Below are 20779 nucleotides of genomic sequence, written 5' to 3'. Positions count from 1 at the left end.
CTTTGTATTGCCATCAGTCGCATCTATCCACATCACTTAACAGACCATGATGCACATCTGCTTTCCATTCTGTTTCCCCAAAGGGCTGGGAGTGCCCTGCACCAGTCCATCCAAAACACCTCTAGAATAGTGTCTGGTAGATAGAATGTTTTCAAAAAATACTGTTGGATAAATGAATGAATGAACAGAACGTACAGATTTCACAAGCAGATGGAATGTTCAGACACATGAGTGTGAGCATGTGTCAGGGTACTTGTGCGAATCCTGTGGAATGGGTGGAAGAAGAGTATTTAAAAAAACTGTGTAGATATTCGGGCGTGAAGAAGATTGAGAGGAGAATCAACAGAATTGCAAGTTTGAGACTACAGTGGTAGGGGCTGGAAGTATGGACGTTTAGCAGTGTGGAGTGAGTGTGTAGGATCTGTGAGTGTTAGGAGTGAGAAGGAATAGGCTGTGACAGAATACACATCCTAATAAAGTTACTTCAGCTGTGATTAGATCCCACAGATCGCTCTTCCAGAGGAGGAAGTAGCTTCATTATGTTTAGTTTCTGATCCTTAAAAAGGCTTGCTTTTTCTTAGTTAGCCCCCCCACCCCAGGCTGTGGGGTCAGGGCAAAGAGCAATAATAATAATGTCCGGCTCTTTTGGGGTGCTGGGCTTTAAATGAATGTCTTCAGACCCTTTAACCTCTGCTTTGAAGAGAAGTCTGTGGGGTAAATAAATGTCAATTCCCTCATGTTCAAAGATCAAGTCCAAAGTATTATCCACCCTACTCCCCTACCTGCCGGAGGTTGGGGTGGGATCCTGTGGTCATCTTGAAATAGTACAATAAAATGGAAAGAGAAAGAATAGAAGTCAGCTAATGAGAAGAAGAAGAGAAAGAAGTAAGAAGGGAGAAAGGCAATTTTGACAATCCCAGGGGTAGCTATGTGCCCAGTCAGAACTCAGTTCTGGTAAATTCCCTCTGGCATGCAAGAAGGGTTTGGTTTCCTTTGCAAAAGACGTGGTTTTCTCTTCCCTTTCATTTTTTAATCTAACATCTAGACTGCACACAGGGCTCCCAGGCTCAGGTGGGGCCTGGTGGGCTCCAGGTCTATTGCCTTTGCACGTGCCACTCTGCTGCTGCCCTCTGCTGTCAGGGAAGGAAGAGGCGACGCCCTCCTGGCACTCTAGGTCCAAACCCCAGGGCTGCCACCACCTCCCATGTAGGACCTAGAGAAGCTGAGTCCCTTCCACCCTTTCCAGAAAAAATTGCGGGGCCGGGGCAGGGTTTGGGGTGGGGGTGCTGCACCTTTTGAGGAAGCAGCCAAGTCCCCGCAGGGGCTTCAGTTAGCCAAGGACAGACTCCCCCCACTACCCGCAAAGGCGGGCACCCCACGCCCCTTCCACCCCCACATCCCTCCCTCTGCACAGATCCTCCGGGAGGGACTGAGGGACAGGCTGCCAGACTGCGGCAGGTTTCTGACATTTTTTTTTCTTTCTTTTTCTTGGAAATGGAAACCCTCCTTCCGGCAACGTGGCAGGGAAGCGAAGTCCCGGGGCGGCCAGGCCAAGAACATTTCCGTAGGAGCAGGTGGGAGGCCCGGGTCTGGCTGGCTGCACTGCGCAGGGCGGCTGGGCGGGGCAGCGGAGCAGCCGGCTTGCAGCCTCTTACCTGCTGTTGAATTTTTCAGGGTGTTTCTCTCTCATCATGTGGAATCTGTGTGCAATGGAAGCATCCTGAAAGCGAAAGAGAAGAAGGCAGAATCCTGGTTAGTGCTTCTAATGGTGCTGTGTGGCGGAAGGGATTGCACCCATGCCTTCACCGGATCCCACAGGCCCAACACCAAATCCAAGGGTACAGTTAGTGCCGCCAATACTCTTAGAGGTGCCCTGGTCCACTCCAGGGCCCTTGCAGTGAGCACTCCATCCCAGGCCCAGTGAGAAGCAGAGAGTTAAGGGATGAGTGAAGGGGAAAGCCCAATTCTTTGAGGAGAATGAGGGTCTGTGAGCACATAGACAGAAGTAGCCCATGTGGGAGGCTGGGAGTGATTCTTTGGGTATGCCTTGCCATATTAAATGGTTTTGTAAAATTCTTTTTATTTTGGAATATTTTGACTCACAAGAAGTTGCAAAAATAGTTCAGAGTTCCTATGTCCCTTTCACCCAGCATTCCCCAAGGAAAACATCTTACATAACTACAGTACATTGCGAAAACCAGAAAGCTCATGTTGGTTGGTATTAACTCTTCTTCTTTTTTTTTTCCTGTACTGGGGATTGAACTCGGGGGCACTTGACCACTAAGCCACATCCCCAGCCCTATTTTGTATTTTATTTAGAGGGTCTCACTGAGTCTCAGGGTCTCACTGAGTTCCTTAGCGTCTTTTTTGCTAAAGCTGGCTTTGAACTCACAATTCTCCTGCCTCAGCTTCCTGAGCTGCTGGGATTACAGGCATGTGTCACTGAATGGTTTATATATTAATTCTTAATCATTCATATTAGTAGAAATAACAAATGACAATGGATAATATATCTGGTAGATAATTAGAAAACATACTGGCTTTTGCTTCTTGATGATTCCATCTAAAGGACTGCTTCCAAGGTCAAGGAGAATGTTAAAACACATCCTACTGACATTTTCTTATACTCCCTATTGGCATATCCTTTGGTGCACTCTTGGCCACTGGCACCTCAGAACTCCCCACAAGGATGGCTGTCATGACCCCATGCTTCCAGGCTCTCTAACCTCTGATCCAAACTTCTTAGCCCTGAATTTTATGTGCAGCCCACACTCCCATTGTGGGTAGTCCCATGAGTTGTTTCTCATGGTTGTTTCTAGCATCTAGATGCTGGCAGCTCCACAATGTATAGCTCTAGAACCAACCCTGAGCTTCAACCCTAAGAATGGACTCAACTTTCCTCTTCAAACCTGTTCTTCCACCCTCATTAATTGTCTTGTTTTCTAGCAAAAGAATGTGTACCGCCCCACCCCCTCCAACCACCACCACCCAGGCCCCATGCCAGCACACTGGGTGCAGGTGCTGGGCTTCAGAAACAAGCAGGCTAATTGGGCTGGAGATGGGGTGACCCAGAAACAAGGGAGCTGATTCAGATTTGTTCAGGAACAACAACAACAAAAACTTCAGAAACCGATTTGCTGGAATATGTGGCTAAAAAATGCCTGAAATTCCATCCAGCAGATTTTTAGCTAATGCATATTCCATTTCTCTATAAGAAAACTCTACAAAAGATCATTTGTGAATGCTGATTAAAAAAAACACACACACACACACACAAACGCCAGGAGGTATAGTTCAGTGAAGAAGCATTTTTGAGCATGTAGTGTGTGTAGTGAGTTGCACTTGGAATCAGAGTGACCCCAGCCAGCAGCCACTATCTGATAAATGGAGAGAGCAAGCACATCAAGAAGATGAGTTTGCTGGGCAGCGGCACATGCCTATAATTCCATCGGCGCTGGAGGCTGAGACAGGAGGGTTGCAAGTTTAAAGCTAGCCTCAGCAACTTAGCGAGGTCAAAAAACAACTCAGTTGAGACCCTGCCTCTAGGTAAAAAATATTTTTTTCAGGAAAAAAAAATAGGGAATGAGGCTCACTGGTTAAACACCACCAGTACAAAAGAAAAAAAAAAGAGCTAATTTTATGTGTGGCAAACATTCCTTGCTGAAATAATGTCTTGGGAGTTTAACAATTAAACTTTACATACTGATTTTATTTTTAACTTAAGACACATCAAGAGTTAAAGTCTGGGTGAGGTCCCTCTGTGCAAGTGGTGGGAAGTGTGCAAACCCCAAGGAGGCCTCCTTCCCACCCCCTGGACCCACACAGCTTGGCCCGAGTGGCTTCTTTGGGCAACAGCATTTCATGTTCCCAGGCTCCCATCACCTCCCTAGCTCGGAGCAAGTTTCAGTGAACATGCTCAATAGGATTCATGTGACATTGTCAAGTGCTTCTCTAGATTTCAAGAAAACATTCCATCTACTTGTGTTCCTTTGAAGCACTAATTTTCCTCTGTCAGAAAAATTAAAAAGAAAAGAAAAGAAAGAAAAAAGCAATCGTATATTGCTTGGCACAGTTTGTACTTCACTATCCCTCCCTCCAGTACAGCTGGGACTGGCTCCTGGTTCATACTTCTCTGGGATATTTGCACAGGCCCCTCCCTTTGTATAGTTCTCATCGTCCTTTGTTTTTCCATAACAAGAATTTCCAAAGACTAGCCTTTAAAATATTATTAGTTTAGCATGTGGTTCCTAATTTGCCAGTGTCATTCCTTGACAAATAAAGTAACCAGGGAGAGCTAAGTGGCTCCTTTGCTCTCAAGTCCTGAAAAGGTGATGGATCATCAGGATCCTGACCATGTTTCTCTATCTGGAGATGAAAAAGAAGAGTCGAGATTCCCTTTGCTCTCTTGAGCATCTCTGAGTCAAGGGCTGATCTTGGCATATTGACAATCAATAATGATTTCATTTGGATTTTGGAAATCAAGGATACACAAAATCTTTTCTTGGTGATGATTACAGTAAAATGACACTTCCGTGATGACGCCAAGTACTGGGAATTGCAAACTCATGGGAGCCATGATGCAGTTCTGATGGCCTCACTATCCGGAGTCTTTTTGGATGCAGCATGGGGTGAAGAGGAGACCAAGAAAGGTGTGGACGCGGGGCTGTTTTTCCTCAAGTAAAACTCTTAAGCACACAGTTGGACCAATAATTTTGGGCCCCTTTCAGTGTAAGCAGCTGTTATTTGGACTTTGAGATATTGGAACATCTAGGCCAGTGCTGTCTAGTAGATATTTAGTGTATGCCATATATGTAACTTAAGATTTTCTTGAAGTTACATAAAAAAGTAAAAAAGAAGCAGATGAAATTAAAATTTTGAAAATGTTTTCACATACAACATAAAGGTGAAATTAATTTTAGTAACATTTTAATTAACCTAATATTTCCCAAATATTATCATTTCAATGTGTAATCAATATTAAAAATTATTAATATTATTATTTTATTTATTTTTTTAAGGTGTTGGGGATGGAACCCAGGGCCTTATGCATGTGAGGCAAGCACTTTACCAACTGAGCTATATCCCCAGCCCCAGGGATATTTTAAGTTATTTTCTTCATAGCACATTTCTGAAATGTGGTGTGTATTTTACACTTACAGCACATCTCAATTTAGACAAGCCTCATTTCAAGTGCACAATAGTGACATGTGGCTCACAGCTGCCATATTGAACAAGGCAGGGCCAAGTCACTCTGGCAATTTAGGGAGATAAGAAGACAGAAAGAGACAATAGGACAGGTTATTTGAAATTCAGACTGTTCTCAAAACTTATGGCAGATTGAGGAATGGAAAAGTGTAGACCCCTTGTCACTCCTCAGTGATTTCCATTGACTTAGTACCTTTCCTGGCAACAGATTAAAAACCTGATACTGAGCCAGACATGGTGGCTCATGCCTGTAATCTCAGTGACTCAGGAGGCTGAGACAGGAGGGTTGCAAGCTTTAGCCATTTAGCAAGACTCTAAGCAACTTAGTCAGACCCTGTCTCAAAATAAAAAGTAAAAGGGGCTGGGGATGTGGCTCAGTGGTTAAGAACCCTTGGGCTAACTCCAGTACTAAACAAACAAAAACAAAGAAACAAAAAAAAACCATCTGAAGCTGATTGATTCCAAAAGTTTGCAGGCAACTGATGTCTTGTTCACAAATTCCCTAATGGGCAGGAGGCTCCTCATTGTGGAAAACTTGGTTGGTGAACTCTAAAACAATCTGTAAGGTGGAACATGGCACATGGGCTGGTGTGACGACTGTGGTTTTTCCTTGGCCCCTAGGCTCCCCTAGCATCTGAAATAGATTCATTGAATCAAGGGATTAGCTGTTCACCCATACAGTTAAGGCTCAGTGAAAGCAGAGCCTTTGAGGAGTTCAGAGTTATGCATTCTCCAGGAATTATTTTGTAGTTCCAAACTTCCTGTCACTGATACCTGGCTATCCTGACATTTCTGCCTAATCCAAAAATAGATAGGAGGGAGGAGGAAGCCAGAGGAAGTGGTGTCTTGGATATGGCTATGCTAAAAATCTCTTGCCAGTGGATATTCTCAGTAAGAAGGACCAATAAGGCCAATTATCTTAGGTCCTTATAGCTGGCCTGTGAATGGAGATGTGGTGGCAATGAGGCCACAGTCATTCCCTGGAGTCTTATTTAATCCTCCATCTATTAAATAGGTCCTGTAAGTACCAAAGGGACTGTGTGAACTCATCAGGGCAAATTCCCATCTACAGCACCCAGGGTGCCATAGCAATGGTGAACTGTCATCATCTTTATGATGCAAGGCAGCAGCCACTTGGTATCAATAAGCTATTCCATGTCCTTCAGAAGAGGCATAGACCTTGCAGAAATCTCTTTGCCAAAGGAGTTCGACTCTATTTAATCATCATCAGGAGGTAAAACTGGGTTGGTTTACATACCTACTTCTCCTCTTACGAAGTTGGGGAAGTCAAATAGGGAGCAAGACCTTCTGCAAATGTCAGCCCCAGACTCTGTCAGGATTGTGTGTTGGTTACTTGTTTTCTCAAGATTTCCTCTTTCCAACTTTTAAAGAGCGAGCACACAAATGATGCAAACGTTTTGTTGAGAGAAGGCTAAGGGTGCACCAAAATGAGATAGGAATTTCTAGTCCCTCACTCCTGTGCAATACATGCACAAACCCAATGTATAAGAAAAAAAAATCATGAGGAAGAAATTGTGTGGGTCTTTGTAATTTGAAAAATGAACACATTGGATATTATCAGTCATCCCAGGACAGAAAAACATTTTGACCTTTGAGGATGATGGAGAATGTTTCTATGTTTTCTTGGAGGATGATTAGCTGGCTCACCCTTCCTTCCTTCCTTTCTTCCTTCCATTTATATTTTCTTTCTTTTTGTTTTAAATATTTATTTATTTATTAGTTATTGGCGGACACAACATCTTTGTTGGTATGTGGTGCTGGAGGATCGAACCCGGGCCGCACGCATTCCAGGCAGGCGCGCTACCGCTTGAGCCACATCCCCAGCCCCCCTTCCATTTATATTTTCAAGAATGAATTGTAATTTGTAATTTCAAGAATGATTACTGATCAGGCTTGGCTCTTGGCTTTAGGGTCCAGCTATTTAGTTTAGAGAAGGTTGTCTATTTTTTTTTGTGTATCCATTTATTTGGGGAAAAAATACTAAGAGAAGTCCACTTTATGCAGCCACTAGATGGACAGAGACAGACAAGGAGATGCTGGGAATCATGTTTTTGTCAGCTAGAGCTGAGTGTGTGGGAAGATTTGGGGCTGAAGATTCTGAAGGCAGCCATGACTGTACCTTTCCATCTGGAATCTTCCATGCAGCCCACCCAGCCTCCCTGCTCATTGCTTATATGGGCTAACACTTCCTGCTTTCTAGATTCCCTCTCCTTCGTTTAATTCAGTTCTGATTTCTGTGTCCTGAAGAACCACTTCCCTTTGATCATTCTTTTCTGTTCTGATGGGCTGTCTTCCCTCTCTGAAGCCCTGGTCAGGATCATCTGCATCAGAATGATCTTAGAAGCTTGTTAAAAATGCGAATTCCCACTAGCACATGCCTTGTAATCCCAGCTGGGAGAATGCAAGTTCAAGGCCATTCCTATGTGAAAATAAAAAGGGCTGGGGATGTAGCTCAGCGACAGGGCACTCGCCTAAGCATGTGTGAGGCCCTGGGTTCCATTCCCAGCAAAACACACGCACGCACGCACATGCACGCACGCACGCAAGCAAATTCCCAGACTTCCTGAGTCAGAATATGAATCAGAATCTGTTGTGAGCAGAATCTGCATTTCTGATAAGTGGCCCTGTAAGCCATTTTGAAGTACATCCCCCCAAACCACCAAATACACACACAGTGTTGGCAGCAAGAAGATGGAAGGGGCTGTGCAGAGGCCACAGCTCAGCGGGCCCGGAGCTCAATGCTGAGGCTTCCAGGCTCCACCACCCAGGGGCTTGGACTCCTTCTGCAGCTCTCTAAGCTATCACTCCCTCTTATAAAACACAGTAAAAATTGCATGATGACTTCATGTACCAACATGGAAACTGGACCTGGTGTGCTTAATAGGTACTTAATAAATGTTATCAAGCTGTACTCTGGTTTCTGTTGGGAAGACCCAAGGTTTGGCAAAACTAATGATTGGGAGTCCATGTTCCAGGAGCCCTCTGGACACCAGACACTGGTCACATCTGACTGTTGGGAGCTGAAGATGGCAGTGCTCCAGTCGGGGGAAGTGGAACCAGGGTAGTAGGTCTGAAAAGGGGAGGGTTCTTAGAGCAAGAAGAGGCTGGAGGGTGTCTGCACTGGTCACTGTCACCAGGAAGAAGACACTAGGGGAAGATGTCCCCCTCACCTGAGGCTGGAGGCTGGGGGATAAACTAGCTTGGGGCACAGGAACCTCTAAACTTGCTCCTAGTCCATTATCTTCAGCCTTTCAGACCTGATAATGGGCTCAGCAATGCTGCTGTCCTCTGTTTTAGTCACAGAAAAAGAGCTCTGGATTAAGAATCAAAAATTAAGATGAGTGGTACATATACACAATGAAATATTACTCAGCCATAAAGAAGAATGAAATTATGGCATTTGCCGGTAAATGGATGGAACTGGAGACTATCATGCTAAGGGAAACAAGACAGTCCCCCCAGCCAAAGGCTGAATGTTTTCTCTGATATAGGGATTCTGACTCACAATGGTGGGAGAAGTATTGGAGGCTCACCAAGTTGGACAGGGAGTATTGGGGGAAGGGAAGGGGGATGGGAATGGGAAAGACAGTAGAATGAATCAGACATAACTTTCCTATGTTCATACATGAATACTCGACCAGGGAAACTCCACATCACGTACAATCACAAGAATGGTAAGTTATACTCCATGTATGTGTGATATGTCAAAATACATTCTACTGTCATGTATAACTAAAAAGAACAAATACAAAAATTTTTTTTAAAAAAAGAAGGTCAAGAGTCCTATGTGTAAGCTAGGGAGGAAAAAGGAAAACGTGTGTGTGGGAATCTCATGAAAATCGAAAGGAGATCAGTAGCAGAGAGGGACCAGAGGGTAGGAGGTGGGAAGTGCTGGGGTGTGATATTGACCAAATCATATTGTTATATTGCAGGCAGGTATGAATATGTAACAACAAATCCCATCATTATTTCTAATCATGTATGATTAGAAAATGTGAAAAAAAGTTAAGGTGAGTCCCTAAATCCAAGTCTCTGTTTCCCTCATTCATAAAATAGAGATAATAATTCCCTTCCAAGTAGTTATGAGAATAAAAAGTAACTGAATATATAGTAAACTTTAAATCCTTCTGTAAATAGAAGATATTATTATATGTAATCCTTTCCTCTCCCGTGCTTCACCTTTTGCCTTCTTAGTAAAAAATAAAACACGTCCCTTCAACCTGCTATCCCCTCAAGCTACCCATCAGTCCCTTTGTGTTTCCTCACTATTATATTTTTTAACCACCAAATTTTTCAAAAGAGTTTGTGGAGTGCAGATGCCACTCAGCCTGGGGCCAGAGACTGGGTGAAGGGATTTGTATGCACATAAAACCTGGTAGCATAATTCCCAAGATGGGGAAACGGACAGGAAGGACCCTGGGCTCAGGGTGAGTACAGCTGTTTGTGTTTTAGTTCTGCCTCTTATGAGTCATGAATCCTGAAGGCTCTTCTGTAAAATGGGGATGATGGGAACAAGGGTATCTGCAGCACTGCTGTGAGGACTAGACCCCATAAAGCCTAGCAATGTGGAAAGCCTATAGTAGGTGCTCAATAAGTGTTAGTGTCCTGGCTGTAACTCCTCTCCCAAACCTCGGCTGTATTTGTGAACATGAGCCATCCTTTCACTGTCCCCTCCCCACCCATCCTGTCCCCAGCAGTATAGAAAGCAGTGCCCACTCAATGTTCTTTGAACCAGAAGCTGAGTTTAGCAAACAAGGTGACTAAGCTACAACTAGCTGTCCTGAGGGCTTGGGATGCCAGGGAACACGGTGCTGTCCTTGTGCTATGTGTGTGTGTGTGTGTGTGTGTGTGTGTGTGTGTTTTCAGGAGGGCATGTGCTCTTGCATTGGTGAGTCAGGCACATCAAGCTAAGCCTTTCAATCAATGCAGAGTGTGCTGACAGGGTGAGCATCAAGGCCCATGAGAACCAGGGAGTGGTCAGTCAGGAGGAAATGCCTCCTCGCAGAGGTTTATGAAGCACTTGGAGCACGTGTACTGAGGAGAGGAAGAAATCCTGAGTGCTAAGCCCACCAAGCCAGGTGGGACCTGGGTCCTCCCTTGAGGATCAGAATTCCCAGTTCCTGAAGCCTATGTGAATGTTTCGTCCTGTTCCTGCCCCTTGGATATTTCTCAGTGTTGGTTTTTTTGAACTGCTTCAAATTACCTAAAGGGTAAATATGGCTTTTGAAAAATTTCCAATCTTTCACTGTGTGTTAGTTAACATAATAGAGAAAACAATTTCCTCCATCATCAAGGGTTGGAAGGGCTGTGTCATCAGGGTGTCCACACCTACACCAGATTTCAGGATGCTTAGACACAAGCCAGGACTGAGGCAGGGCAGGACAGACCCAGAGGGGACAGTGGAAAACTGGAGCCCTTCTTGGGCATTTTTCTACTATGCAGAAAGGTGACCCCTGAACAACTCACCACGCCAATGGAAAAATAGTTGTTCATGATGCTGTATGGAACCTGGTCCCCGTTCTCCACCTCCTCTCTGGGGATGACTTCCAGATACCAACGGTCCAGCATCACCAAGGGGCTTTGCTCGATGTCCTTCAGGATTTTTGTCAAGCTGCCCCCTTCATAACCTGTGGATGATGGCATTGCATTTGCCACCAGAGCAGAAAGGCTAAGTTGTTGCTGATGCGCAGGTCAGGACAGGTGACCCTATGGGCATCTGTGACCAAGTAACTTCCCAGTGTGTCTGTGGGGGAGACACTTGCGTTCCCTGAATCACAGAGAAGGGAAGGACAATAGAGTAATTAGGAAGAGGCTGGAGTGATTTGAAAGTCTGAGGTGGGGGTGGGTGCTGGCTAAAGGTGGGTGGGTCTGTGGAGCCGAAGGGAGCCCTATTGAATTGGTGGGCTGGATGGTTGGGAAGCTGTGTGGGGGAGATAACAGATGCATGCCAGGACTGTGTCATGTGGGAGATGGACAGGGTGATAGGCAGAATGTTAAGCTGGCCTGTAGGGCAGGCTCCTGCTTCCTTTGACCTGCTCACCAAGAAAGAACCAGTCTCTGAATCCTGATACACCCTGACTGGTCTACAATCACTCCTTGAATTGATCAGCCATCTGGAGTCCCTGCAGCTCTTCTATCTGCTGGACCGATCTGTCCACTCTGCGGTAAGCTGAACTTCCTCTGCAGCTTGCCCAGTTCCATGGGGGCTGTGGTCATATGTAAAATTCTCCTTAGTGCCTGCTCTTTGCACTGTAAACCGATTACCACTGTGTGACCCCCTTTAGGGGAATTTCAAAATGAAAGCCTACAGCCCTGGGCACCTGGGATAATCTGAATGTTCCTAATGACTCTAACTAGGGATGTAGTATTTTTGTCTGCATTCTGAGTCCTAATTCAGAAGATCATTGTTTGGGGGACAGGGAATTTTACATTAAAAAACACTTGTCTATGTGAACTCCTATTGGAAGGGGCACTGGGAAGGGACAAATGAGATTTGGTCTTTATCCTAAAGTTGAATATGTTCTATTGGCTCTAAGCTGATGGCTTCAGGATGATAGTAATTATAGGGAGGTGAGCACAGGAGAGGGGCTTCTATTTGAGACCCAGCAGGGAACAGAAGGCAGAGAAAGGGTCACAGATTACCTCTGTAGAGCATCCCTAAGCAGAGCTCTGGTCCCCAGGGTAGCATCATATACTCACCTCCTCCCCAACGGAGACATCGGGCAAGGTCATTTCCTGTTCCAAGAGGCAGGACAGCCACTGGTGGATGCTTTGCAAAATTTGCCTTATCTGCAATCCATGCAAAGAAACAGAGAACCAGATACCATTGGATTACAGAATTCTTGGGTTATTTTGCTATCCTTGATCTGATGCATGAACCCTTCCGTAGCAATCTGTTTGACACCTCCCATGATGGAGAACACACTACTTCCTAAAGCCATTCCATCTGCAGTGTGTTAACCACTACAAATTGTGCCACATCTGTCAATGTGCAATTCATGTTGAGCTAAAGCTGTTTCCCTGTAACCTGTACCTGTTGGCCCAAATTTCATCTTAATTCTGTTCTTTGAGATAACAGTATGCCCCTCAAAAACACTAGTTTGTATTTTTGTTTGTTTTTTGGTTCCAATGATTGAACCGAGGGGTGCTTTACCACTGAGCTACAACACCCAGCCCTTTTTATTTCTATTTTTTTGAGACATTGTCTTGCTGAGTTGAACTTGCAATCCTCCTGCCTCAGCCTAGTTTGCATTTTTTCAGTCCTAATGATAACCAGCACTTGTTCCCATTCATCTTTGACACCAACCCTGCAAGATGTTCTCTTTGAAGATGAAGAAATGGAAATTCACCAAGGGAAAATAATTCTGGAGCCAGAATCCAATCCTGGATCTCTGTGGCTGCAAGTCTATTCTCCTCCTCTTTTCAGGGGCTTGGCAGGTACAGATATTATTAAAATGGATGGGTCTAAAACATTAAGGGATAGTGGGGCATTTGGAAAACTGAAAATTTGGGGCATTTTTTTAAAAAATTAAAAGTTTAAAAAATAATCTTGTATTAGCTGGGCACAGTGACACATGCCTGTAATCCCAGTGGCTCAGGAGACTAAGGCAGGAGGATCATGAGTTCAAAGCCAGCCTCAGCAAAAGTGAGGTGTTAAGCAGCTCAGTGAGACCCTGTCTCTAAATAAAATACAAAACAGGTCTGGGAATGTGGCTCAGTGGTCAAGTGCCCCTGAGTCCAATCCTTAGCACCACCCAACCCTCAGAGAAAAAAAAACAAAAAAAACCCCTTGTGTTAAACAAGCAAAATCTCTAGGTGCTACGGACACCCCATACCAGTTTATCATTTCCACCACTTTCCAGAATTTGGAACACACAGATTCCTACTCTTTTCTCCCTTACTGGTTGTGAATGAACACTGAACAGAACCATCAGAGTATGCATAGCAGATCATGTTTTCCTCTGGCTACGGAGCCCCAGCAGCCTGTTCACAGGCAAGGCAGGTTGAAGAGGGAGGCGTAGGCACCCACTGGACTCCAGAGGGGCACACTGACAGACCCTGTGTCACAGTGCCCTTGGATGTAAGTAATGTGACTCGGGGTGCAGGAATGGCAGGATTCAGCAGCGGAGGCTCAAGCTGGGGCTGCCTGCCTGCCAGTGTTGAGATGGAAGATGGGGCCATTCACTCATCGATCCTGGTCCTGGGACTCAAGTTGATGCCTTCCTGCCTCTGCTCATGGTCTCCCCTTTGCCTGGAAGGCTCTTGTTTCCTGTCTGCCCCTTCTTCTGGAGTCCCCATCTTGGCAGGTCTGCCATCCTCATGGCACTGAGCCTGGAAACCCATGTCATCTGCTGTGGTTTGGATCTGGAATATTCCCCAAAGACGCAGGTGTTAAAGGTTTGTTCCTCAACACAGCAGTGTTCAGAGGTGGGGCTCCTGGGAAGTGATTGGATTATGGGGGCTCTGCACTCATCAGTTGATGAATTCCTAGCTGATGACGTGAAGCTTTGGGAGGCGGGGCCTGGTTGGAAGAAGTAGATCACTGGGGGCGTGGCCTGGAAGGGTATTTCCTCTCCCCTCCCCCCCTCTTTTTTTTCTACCAGGGATTGAACCCAGGGATGCTTAACCACTCAGCCATATTCCCAGCCTTTTAAAAAATATTTTATTTAAAGACAGGGTCTTGCTAAATTGCTTAGGGCCTCACTAAGTTGCTGGCGCTGGCTTTGAACTTGCGATCCTCCTGCCTCAGCCTCCTGAGTCCCTGGGATCACAGTGTGTGCCACCACTACCAGCTCTAGGAGGGTATTCTTGTCGCAGCCTCTTGTTTCTCTCTGTCTCTGCTTCCCAGTTGCCAGGAGCTGAGCAGCTCTCCTCTGCTACAGCTTCCACCATGATGTTCTGCCTCGCCTCAGGCCAGAGCAACAGAGCCCACCCACCACGGCCTGAGACCTCCGAAACTGTGAGCCAAAATAAATCTCTCCTCCTCTAATCTGTTTTCCTCAGATATTTTGTCAGTGATGCGAAACAGACTCTCAGCGATCTCTTCTCTCCATCCCCACGGTAATGCCTGGGTGCAGGGATGATCCCTTCCCACTGATACTGTTGTAACAGCCTCCTCCCCGTTCCCTCTGCCTCCAGTTCTACCTCCTAGTGTCTTCTCCATATTTCTGTTGAGGCAGACAACCCTCGGGCTCCGGCCCCATCACCTCAGCTTTTCTTCTATGGCACCAGGCCCCGGCTCTGCCTTCTCCCCAGGCTCGTCTTTCTGCATGCCTGACCGCCCACTCCACTGGTCAACCATCCTGAAACAAACCACAGAGCTGTCTGTGGCTCAGCTCAGAAGCCACCTCCGGGAAGCCCTCCCTGGTTCCCCTGGTCTAGACCTGGTGCCACCTCAGGCTGTTTTCTTAGCCTCAGGGATGACCTCATCACACTCTCTGGCAATCGTCCACTCATTGGTCCTCTGGATGGACGGCAGCCCCGCCCCCAGGGGAATATGTCTCACTGGCAGCGGCTTCTCCACGAGTTTATGGAGGCCTACTACACGCCACATGCTGGGTGAGGCGCTGTGGCTCTGATGGCGGAAAAACCCTGGTGCTGGTGCTTACCATACACTCCAGGGTCCTCGCGCACAGAAAGCACAATTTCACATTCATATCAGAAAGGAAAGATGCTCGATTCTGTAATGAGGCGACTGAGGCTGATGGGGTGTCAGGGGAGACTAAGATCTGAGGCAGAAGTCCATGGGCAGAGGCTGGGGAGCATTCTAGGCAATGGCCTGTGTGGGGAGGGGACTGGCACGTCCAGAGGTCTGAGAGAAGGGCTGGGTGGCTGGAGTCCCAAGGGGGAGGGACAGAGAGTAACAGGAGGCTGGAAGCAGGGGTGGAGGCTGGGCCACCCAGGGCCCTGCAGGTCACCCGAAGGGTTTTGTCTTCATCCTGAGGATAGAGGGTAGGTGCTGATGGATTTCACGATGTCCTGAATCCCTGGCTGAAGTGGGAACAGACCAGAGAGGGGACCATGGGAAACAGTGGAGACCACTGAAGGACGCCTGAACGCGTGTCCAGGGAAGGACGGAGCACCTTAAGCAGTGAATCCCTTTGCCTCTGATTTTTCTCTTTGGTCTTCTCATCTGTGGAAAATAACCTGACATTTTTCTTTCCCATCTCACATGATCTTTCATTCCTTGTTCCGAACAGCTTCTGGCACCTGTGTTCTCTGCAGATAAATCTTCTGCAACTTTTCACCAAAGCCTCTTTTTCTGCCTCACGACAGAGAGGGGACCGTGGAGGTAGCCCAGTACCACGGCCGCCTGCCTTTTTCATATCAACCGTTCTTCCTGGGCACCCAGAGAACTCCTCCCTCCTCCCACAAACAACTCCAGAGCCCGAGGTGACAGCAGAGCGTGGGTGGCTGCTCAGCAGGGCTGTGTCCATGGAAACCACTGCACTGGTGGGGGAGCAGCAGGAGGCAGGTGTGCCTTGGCACCCTCCCTGGGAGGCCTGTGACAACTCCTGGAGCCTCTGTGCCCCTGCACAGCTCAGCACCTGGTCCTGGCCATCCTTGATTCCTTTCACCCCCCACATCCAGTTTGCCCGCAAATCCTGTTGCTTCTATCTTCCAAAGACTCTGGTCACTTCTCACCGTCTCCTCTTTCCACTGTGGCCAGTCCCGGTCACATCTCACTTGGATCACTGCAGTACTGTCCTAAGTAGTCTTCCTGCTTGTTCCTCCTTTACTCAAAACTACCTGATGTCTTGGGACTCCCCCAGTATAAAAGCCATGTTCCAAGTGTTATGTCCTACGTGTCATCGTGACGTGTGGTCCCTCATGACTTCTGCGTCATATTCTGTAATGCTCTCTGTATGTCCTCTGTTCTGGTTTGCCTTCAAGAGCTCAGCCTGCTCCTATCTCAGGGCCTTTGCACCTGCTGTTCCTTATACCTGGATTGTTCTTTCCTAAGGCATCTGTGAGGCTCACCCTTCTCCAGGTGTCCCTACAAACAAGTTCTCCTCTACGAGGTCTTCCCTGACATCTCAGCCTTAGATTGCAACTCCACCTAACCTGTGTGCTTCCGTTGCTCCTTCCTGGTTATATTTTTCTCATCTTCTGATATTCTCTATATTTCACATATTTCTGTGTTGCCTGGTTCTGGCCTCTGGAAGGTGGGCTCCAGCAGGGCAGGATGCTCACCTGTTTGTTCAGGTGGCACTTCCACATCCTCCAGGAGGGCCTGGCACATAGAGGCATGCAGGAGGCATTTGTGGAAGGACTGATGGGAAACCTGAAGCAGGCCGGGGCTCCTGGCTCTGGGCCTCCCTGACTCTGACGACTGCGCTCCCCAGTACTTCCTCTGGTGGCTTTCCTGTCCTTATGTTCCACATTGCAGTGTTTCTCTGGGTCCTTTGGGGTCAGATCTTGGCTATGCCCCATTGCAGAATTTCACAGCCAGTTTTTAATCACTTCTTGTGGGTGCTGTCTCCACTGATCCAGGCGTGGCTGAGCCACAACCCTGGCTTCTAGATTCTCAGCCTGGGCCTCTCCAATGCCCTGTTGGTCTAGGCATACAGGACACAGCCCAGCGTGACCTTTCTTTGCTTGCATGGAGCCACATCTGGGTCCAGATGTGCTTTCTGGACCCAGGCTCCAGATGTTCATCTCCTGATGGTTTCCCCTGGGTATGCAGCTATGCTTAGTGCTCTGGTTTCTACTGTCCACCAGGCATCTGCCTTGAGTCCCAATCCCCCTCTTCCTTCCCCCCAAAATCTGGCCTGTGATACTCCTCAACCCTGGCCATGACATGTTTTTGAGGAAAGGCCTGAAACTGAACTGTTATCTTCATGTCTTTGGGAGTACTCTCATTATTTTAATTTCTTTTTTTTTTTAATCCAAAGTAGATATTTAGTTAAGCATCAGTTCAAGGGTAAATATAAGGATGAACAAAGTATGGCTACATTTCTCTCTTCTTGTTATTGCCTTCTGCTAACTTTATATATTTACTTATTTTGGGTACCTGGGATTGAACTCCAGGGCACTCAACCACTGAGCCACATCCTCAACCCTATTTTGTATTTTATTTAGAGACAGGATCTCACTGAGTTGCCTAGGGCCTCACTGTTGCTGAGATTGGCCTTGAACTCACGATCTTCCTGCCTCAGTCTCCCCAGCCACTGGGATTACAGGCATGTGCTACCACGCCCAGCTACCTTCAGCTAACTTTAAATATACTCACTATAAATAACCAGCAAAGGCCCTCCTCCAACCCATTCTTACCAATGCAATCCAAGATCCAGCCAACTGTCCCATCTCCTCCACAGGCCAGAACACGGAAGTCTGGAGTATCACGGAAGAAGTTCAAGCTGGGAAATAGAAGAAAGTCCATGTTAGTCTTGTCAATAAGCTTGACTTTTTGAGTTAGAGTCTCTCTGTTCCCCGGGAGTATGTTAAGATCTCGATTCTTTTTTGGAGTTGAAAGGGTCACTCAATGTTCTGAAACTAGAAATTATTATGCATTGCCACTGAGTATGTAGAAAAATCCCAGAGAGCTATCCTTGTATAAGGAGAATCTGACTCAACATTCAACATAAATAGAAAGCAGTTTTCTAGAAATTCTCTGTGATTTGGGCAGAGAAACCTACAGTTTGCACAATACAAATAACCCCCGATATTTTGACTCCTTTTGAATTCTCCTGCTTGTTATGTCCTTGCAACCTCCCCTTTAAGGGAGATGCCCTGAATTGGCTGAATTCATTTTGCAGTTTTATGGGTCCAGAGCTAATTGGAGAAATCACCCCATTTTTCCCAGAAGTTTTAACTCTAATTTAGAGCAGGCTTCTCAACCAGGGATCCATCACTCTCCAAGGGGTCTATGGATAGAATTCAGAAGGTCATGAACTTGAAGAAGAATATCTTACATTCATGTCTTCCCTAACCTCTCATTGAAATTTAGTATTTCCTTAAATTATGACTGTAGGCAACAATACCTGTGACTTTGGCAGCAATCAAAATCACAGCTATTTTTACAGTGTGGCACATATCTCAACCTATCATGTATGTTCATTGCTGCTTTGAATTTGCAATAGTTATTTGACCTGGCTATGGATACTCTGTTTAATGTGTTGATAAAGCATATTAGACCCATATCACTAATTTATTTTTTTAGTGTATCGATACATATTTTTCAACATAATTATCTTCTCCAGTAATCTTGTATTATTTCATTTTGTGTATTAGGAAATAATATTCCAAGGAGGGATCCATAGTCTTTACTAGACTGGCAAAGGGGTGATGGCATAACATGGTTAAGAAATCCTGTTTTAGAACAGAAGTGACCTGTGAACACCTTGGGTGAGACTCAGAATCTAAGGTTATACTTCTTCTCTGCCCATCCTGGTGGTCTGAGAAGACCCCTGGGGCTCTCTGAGTCATGGATGCCTGTGTAGGTAAATTAACATTTCTTCTTTTCCATCTCTCTTGAAGAACTCTGCTTTCTTACAAGAAGTGAATTCTGAATGGAGGCTCCCTTCAGCTAGATGGCCTGTCTGATTACAGATGGATACACACATCAGAGACACTGGGGCCCACCAGCACTGGGAGTAGGCCCCTGACCTGTTACCCATGGTAAAACAGTTGAATATCAAAAAGGTTAAGCCAGAGAACTGCATTCCAGTATTGAAATACCCAAGAGGAGGGTGGGCTGGTGAAGGCACTTGTGGGCTGAAGCTATCCAACAAAAATGGGCAATTATGGCAACCAAGGCAGAAACCTCAGCAGTCTAGATGGATTCTGCTTTCAAATTAGTTTTATAGTTAAATTGTGGTAGGAGTACTGAATCTGCTTGCACATTTCTAATTTTAACCTGATTTTGTCCTCCCAGCGCTATAAATAACAGCTTTGTGTCAGACAATCAAAGACAGGGACGGATTCTATTTTTTGGTCTTTTCTCCAGCCAGCCCCTTTGAGGGGTCTCCTGGAATTCAGAGTTAGAACTGCAGGTCAAGATGTGGGAAAACCCAGCTAGTTGTGCACAGCTCGAGGCCGAGACTGGCCAGCAGGTGGCGCTAGAGCATCGATTCTGACTGGGAAGAGCCCAGTCTTTCCGTGCCTTCCCATGGGGCCCTCGAATTACAGGGTTTGGAAATTCCTCATGGTAGCTGCTGCAGTGGGCCCAGCTCCTCCTATCAGAACTTCAGTCAAAATATAAAGCACTTCCTTTTCTCCAACCTTCTGCTAGAGAGCAAGGAAACAGCAAGAGGAGTAGCAGGAGAAGGGCCACAGGGAGTGTAACCACCTCAAAAATGGATCATCCAGAAAAACAATGATTTCATCGTATAACCAAGTGTCGTGATCCTCAAATGCCCCCATAGTGGAACAGAGGGTGGACCTCTGAGTAGCCATATAGATTTACAAAATGCTAGTGATAAGAACACTTTCTCCTACCTGGGGTTGACTAGGAAGATGCCAGCTAGCACTGCTTTACCATCAAGTTAAAATATTTCCCCAGTCGCCTTCCTAGCAAACAAAGGAATGGTATATGCAATTTCCCCATTTTATAGACCAACTCCTTTCTTTTGGGGACAAGGTAGGAAGGCACTTCTCAGAGTTAGCCATAAGGGGTGATTCTGAACACATCCAGAAGAGTGTGATGTGAGAAAGATAAAAGGTATCCAATGGTCTTTTCAGGAATGAAACACATTAAAAAGGTGACAAAAGAAGGTATCTTCTGCAGAGGTTAGAAGAGAATGATGAGAAATAAAGATTATTGTCTCCATACCCTGGAGTAGGTCCCCCATTGTCCAGGTTGAAAACTTGTTTGGGGTTGAGCAGGTAGTGGAATTTCCGAAGAATTCTATGGGGGAGAAAAAGAGAGAGAGGAAAAAAAAAATTAGAGGGTAGGGGAAGAAAATGTCATTGCAAAAAGTCACATTAGGGTGACCCCCTTTCTCCTTGTCTCCCTCCACTCTTGGGATTCACCAAGACCAGCAGTGGGTGGGTGCCTGGGGTGGGGATGATCTTATACTTAAAAGGCAAAAGAAAAAGAAACCAGTAGTCAGATTGAGCATCCTTTTAAATGTGAGATGGGAGAAGAGTGCCCACAGACCTGGTATATCCCAGGTCTATCTGGCATCACCACATCCTCACCCCCTGGTCTAAGGCTGCCCCTACATCTAAGATTCCAAGTCCCACCCCAGGAGCCTCACCCCTTCTTTGCAGAGAATAGGGCAGAGAAACCCAGAATTTCTTCCCCAAGGAGACTTTCTCCCAAATGTTCTGTGTGGCTTGGGCAGTGTGATGTCTGGAGGTATCAAAGGACCCCCCTAGGGAAAGGCCCCTACAGCCCCCAATCAGGAGCAAATGCAGGAGGAGCTGGGCTTGGACACCTAAAGGGCAGCGACCACATCTGGGCCTGATCTCAGGGCTCTAGTTGGAGACTAATCAGGTCCCTTGGACCAGAACAGGGGTCCTCGTAGTTCTTGTTTAGCTCTACTTATTCTTATTTCATAACATGGATTCCACATCACTGTCATCTGCTCATCACCCTGGAACTGAACAG

General features: G+C 46.2%; 1 protein-coding gene and 1 long non-coding RNA gene across 2 annotated transcripts in view; one reads left to right on the top strand and one right to left on the bottom strand.

Moving 5' to 3' along the window:
- DGKG (diacylglycerol kinase gamma) overlaps window positions 1-20779 on the bottom strand; it is a 188457-nt gene that overhangs the window by 84360 nt on the left and 83318 nt on the right. The window contains exons 16-20 of the mRNA XM_081302353.1: window positions 20000-20074; window positions 17500-17585; window positions 11926-12015; window positions 10693-10853; window positions 1656-1720 (exon numbers count right to left, since the gene is read on the bottom strand). Of these exons, the coding sequence (XP_081158479.1) occupies window positions 1656-1720; window positions 10693-10853; window positions 11926-12015; window positions 17500-17585; window positions 20000-20074 (477 nt within the window). The remainder of the gene's footprint in view (window positions 1-1655; window positions 1721-10692; window positions 10854-11925; window positions 12016-17499; window positions 17586-19999; window positions 20075-20779) is intronic.
- On the top strand, window positions 1438-4840 carry LOC308653697. The gene is made up of 3 exons (XR_014023089.1): window positions 1438-1574; window positions 1675-1752; window positions 4518-4840. It is a non-coding gene; the product is annotated as an uncharacterized lncRNA (long non-coding RNA).

The sequence above is a fragment of the Spermophilus citellus genome (assembly GCF_964194105.1).
Source record: "Spermophilus citellus genome assembly, chromosome: 7".
Classification (NCBI taxonomy): Eukaryota; Metazoa; Chordata; class Mammalia; order Rodentia; family Sciuridae; genus Spermophilus; species Spermophilus citellus.
This window is presented reverse-complemented; position numbering and strand designations above follow the sequence as displayed.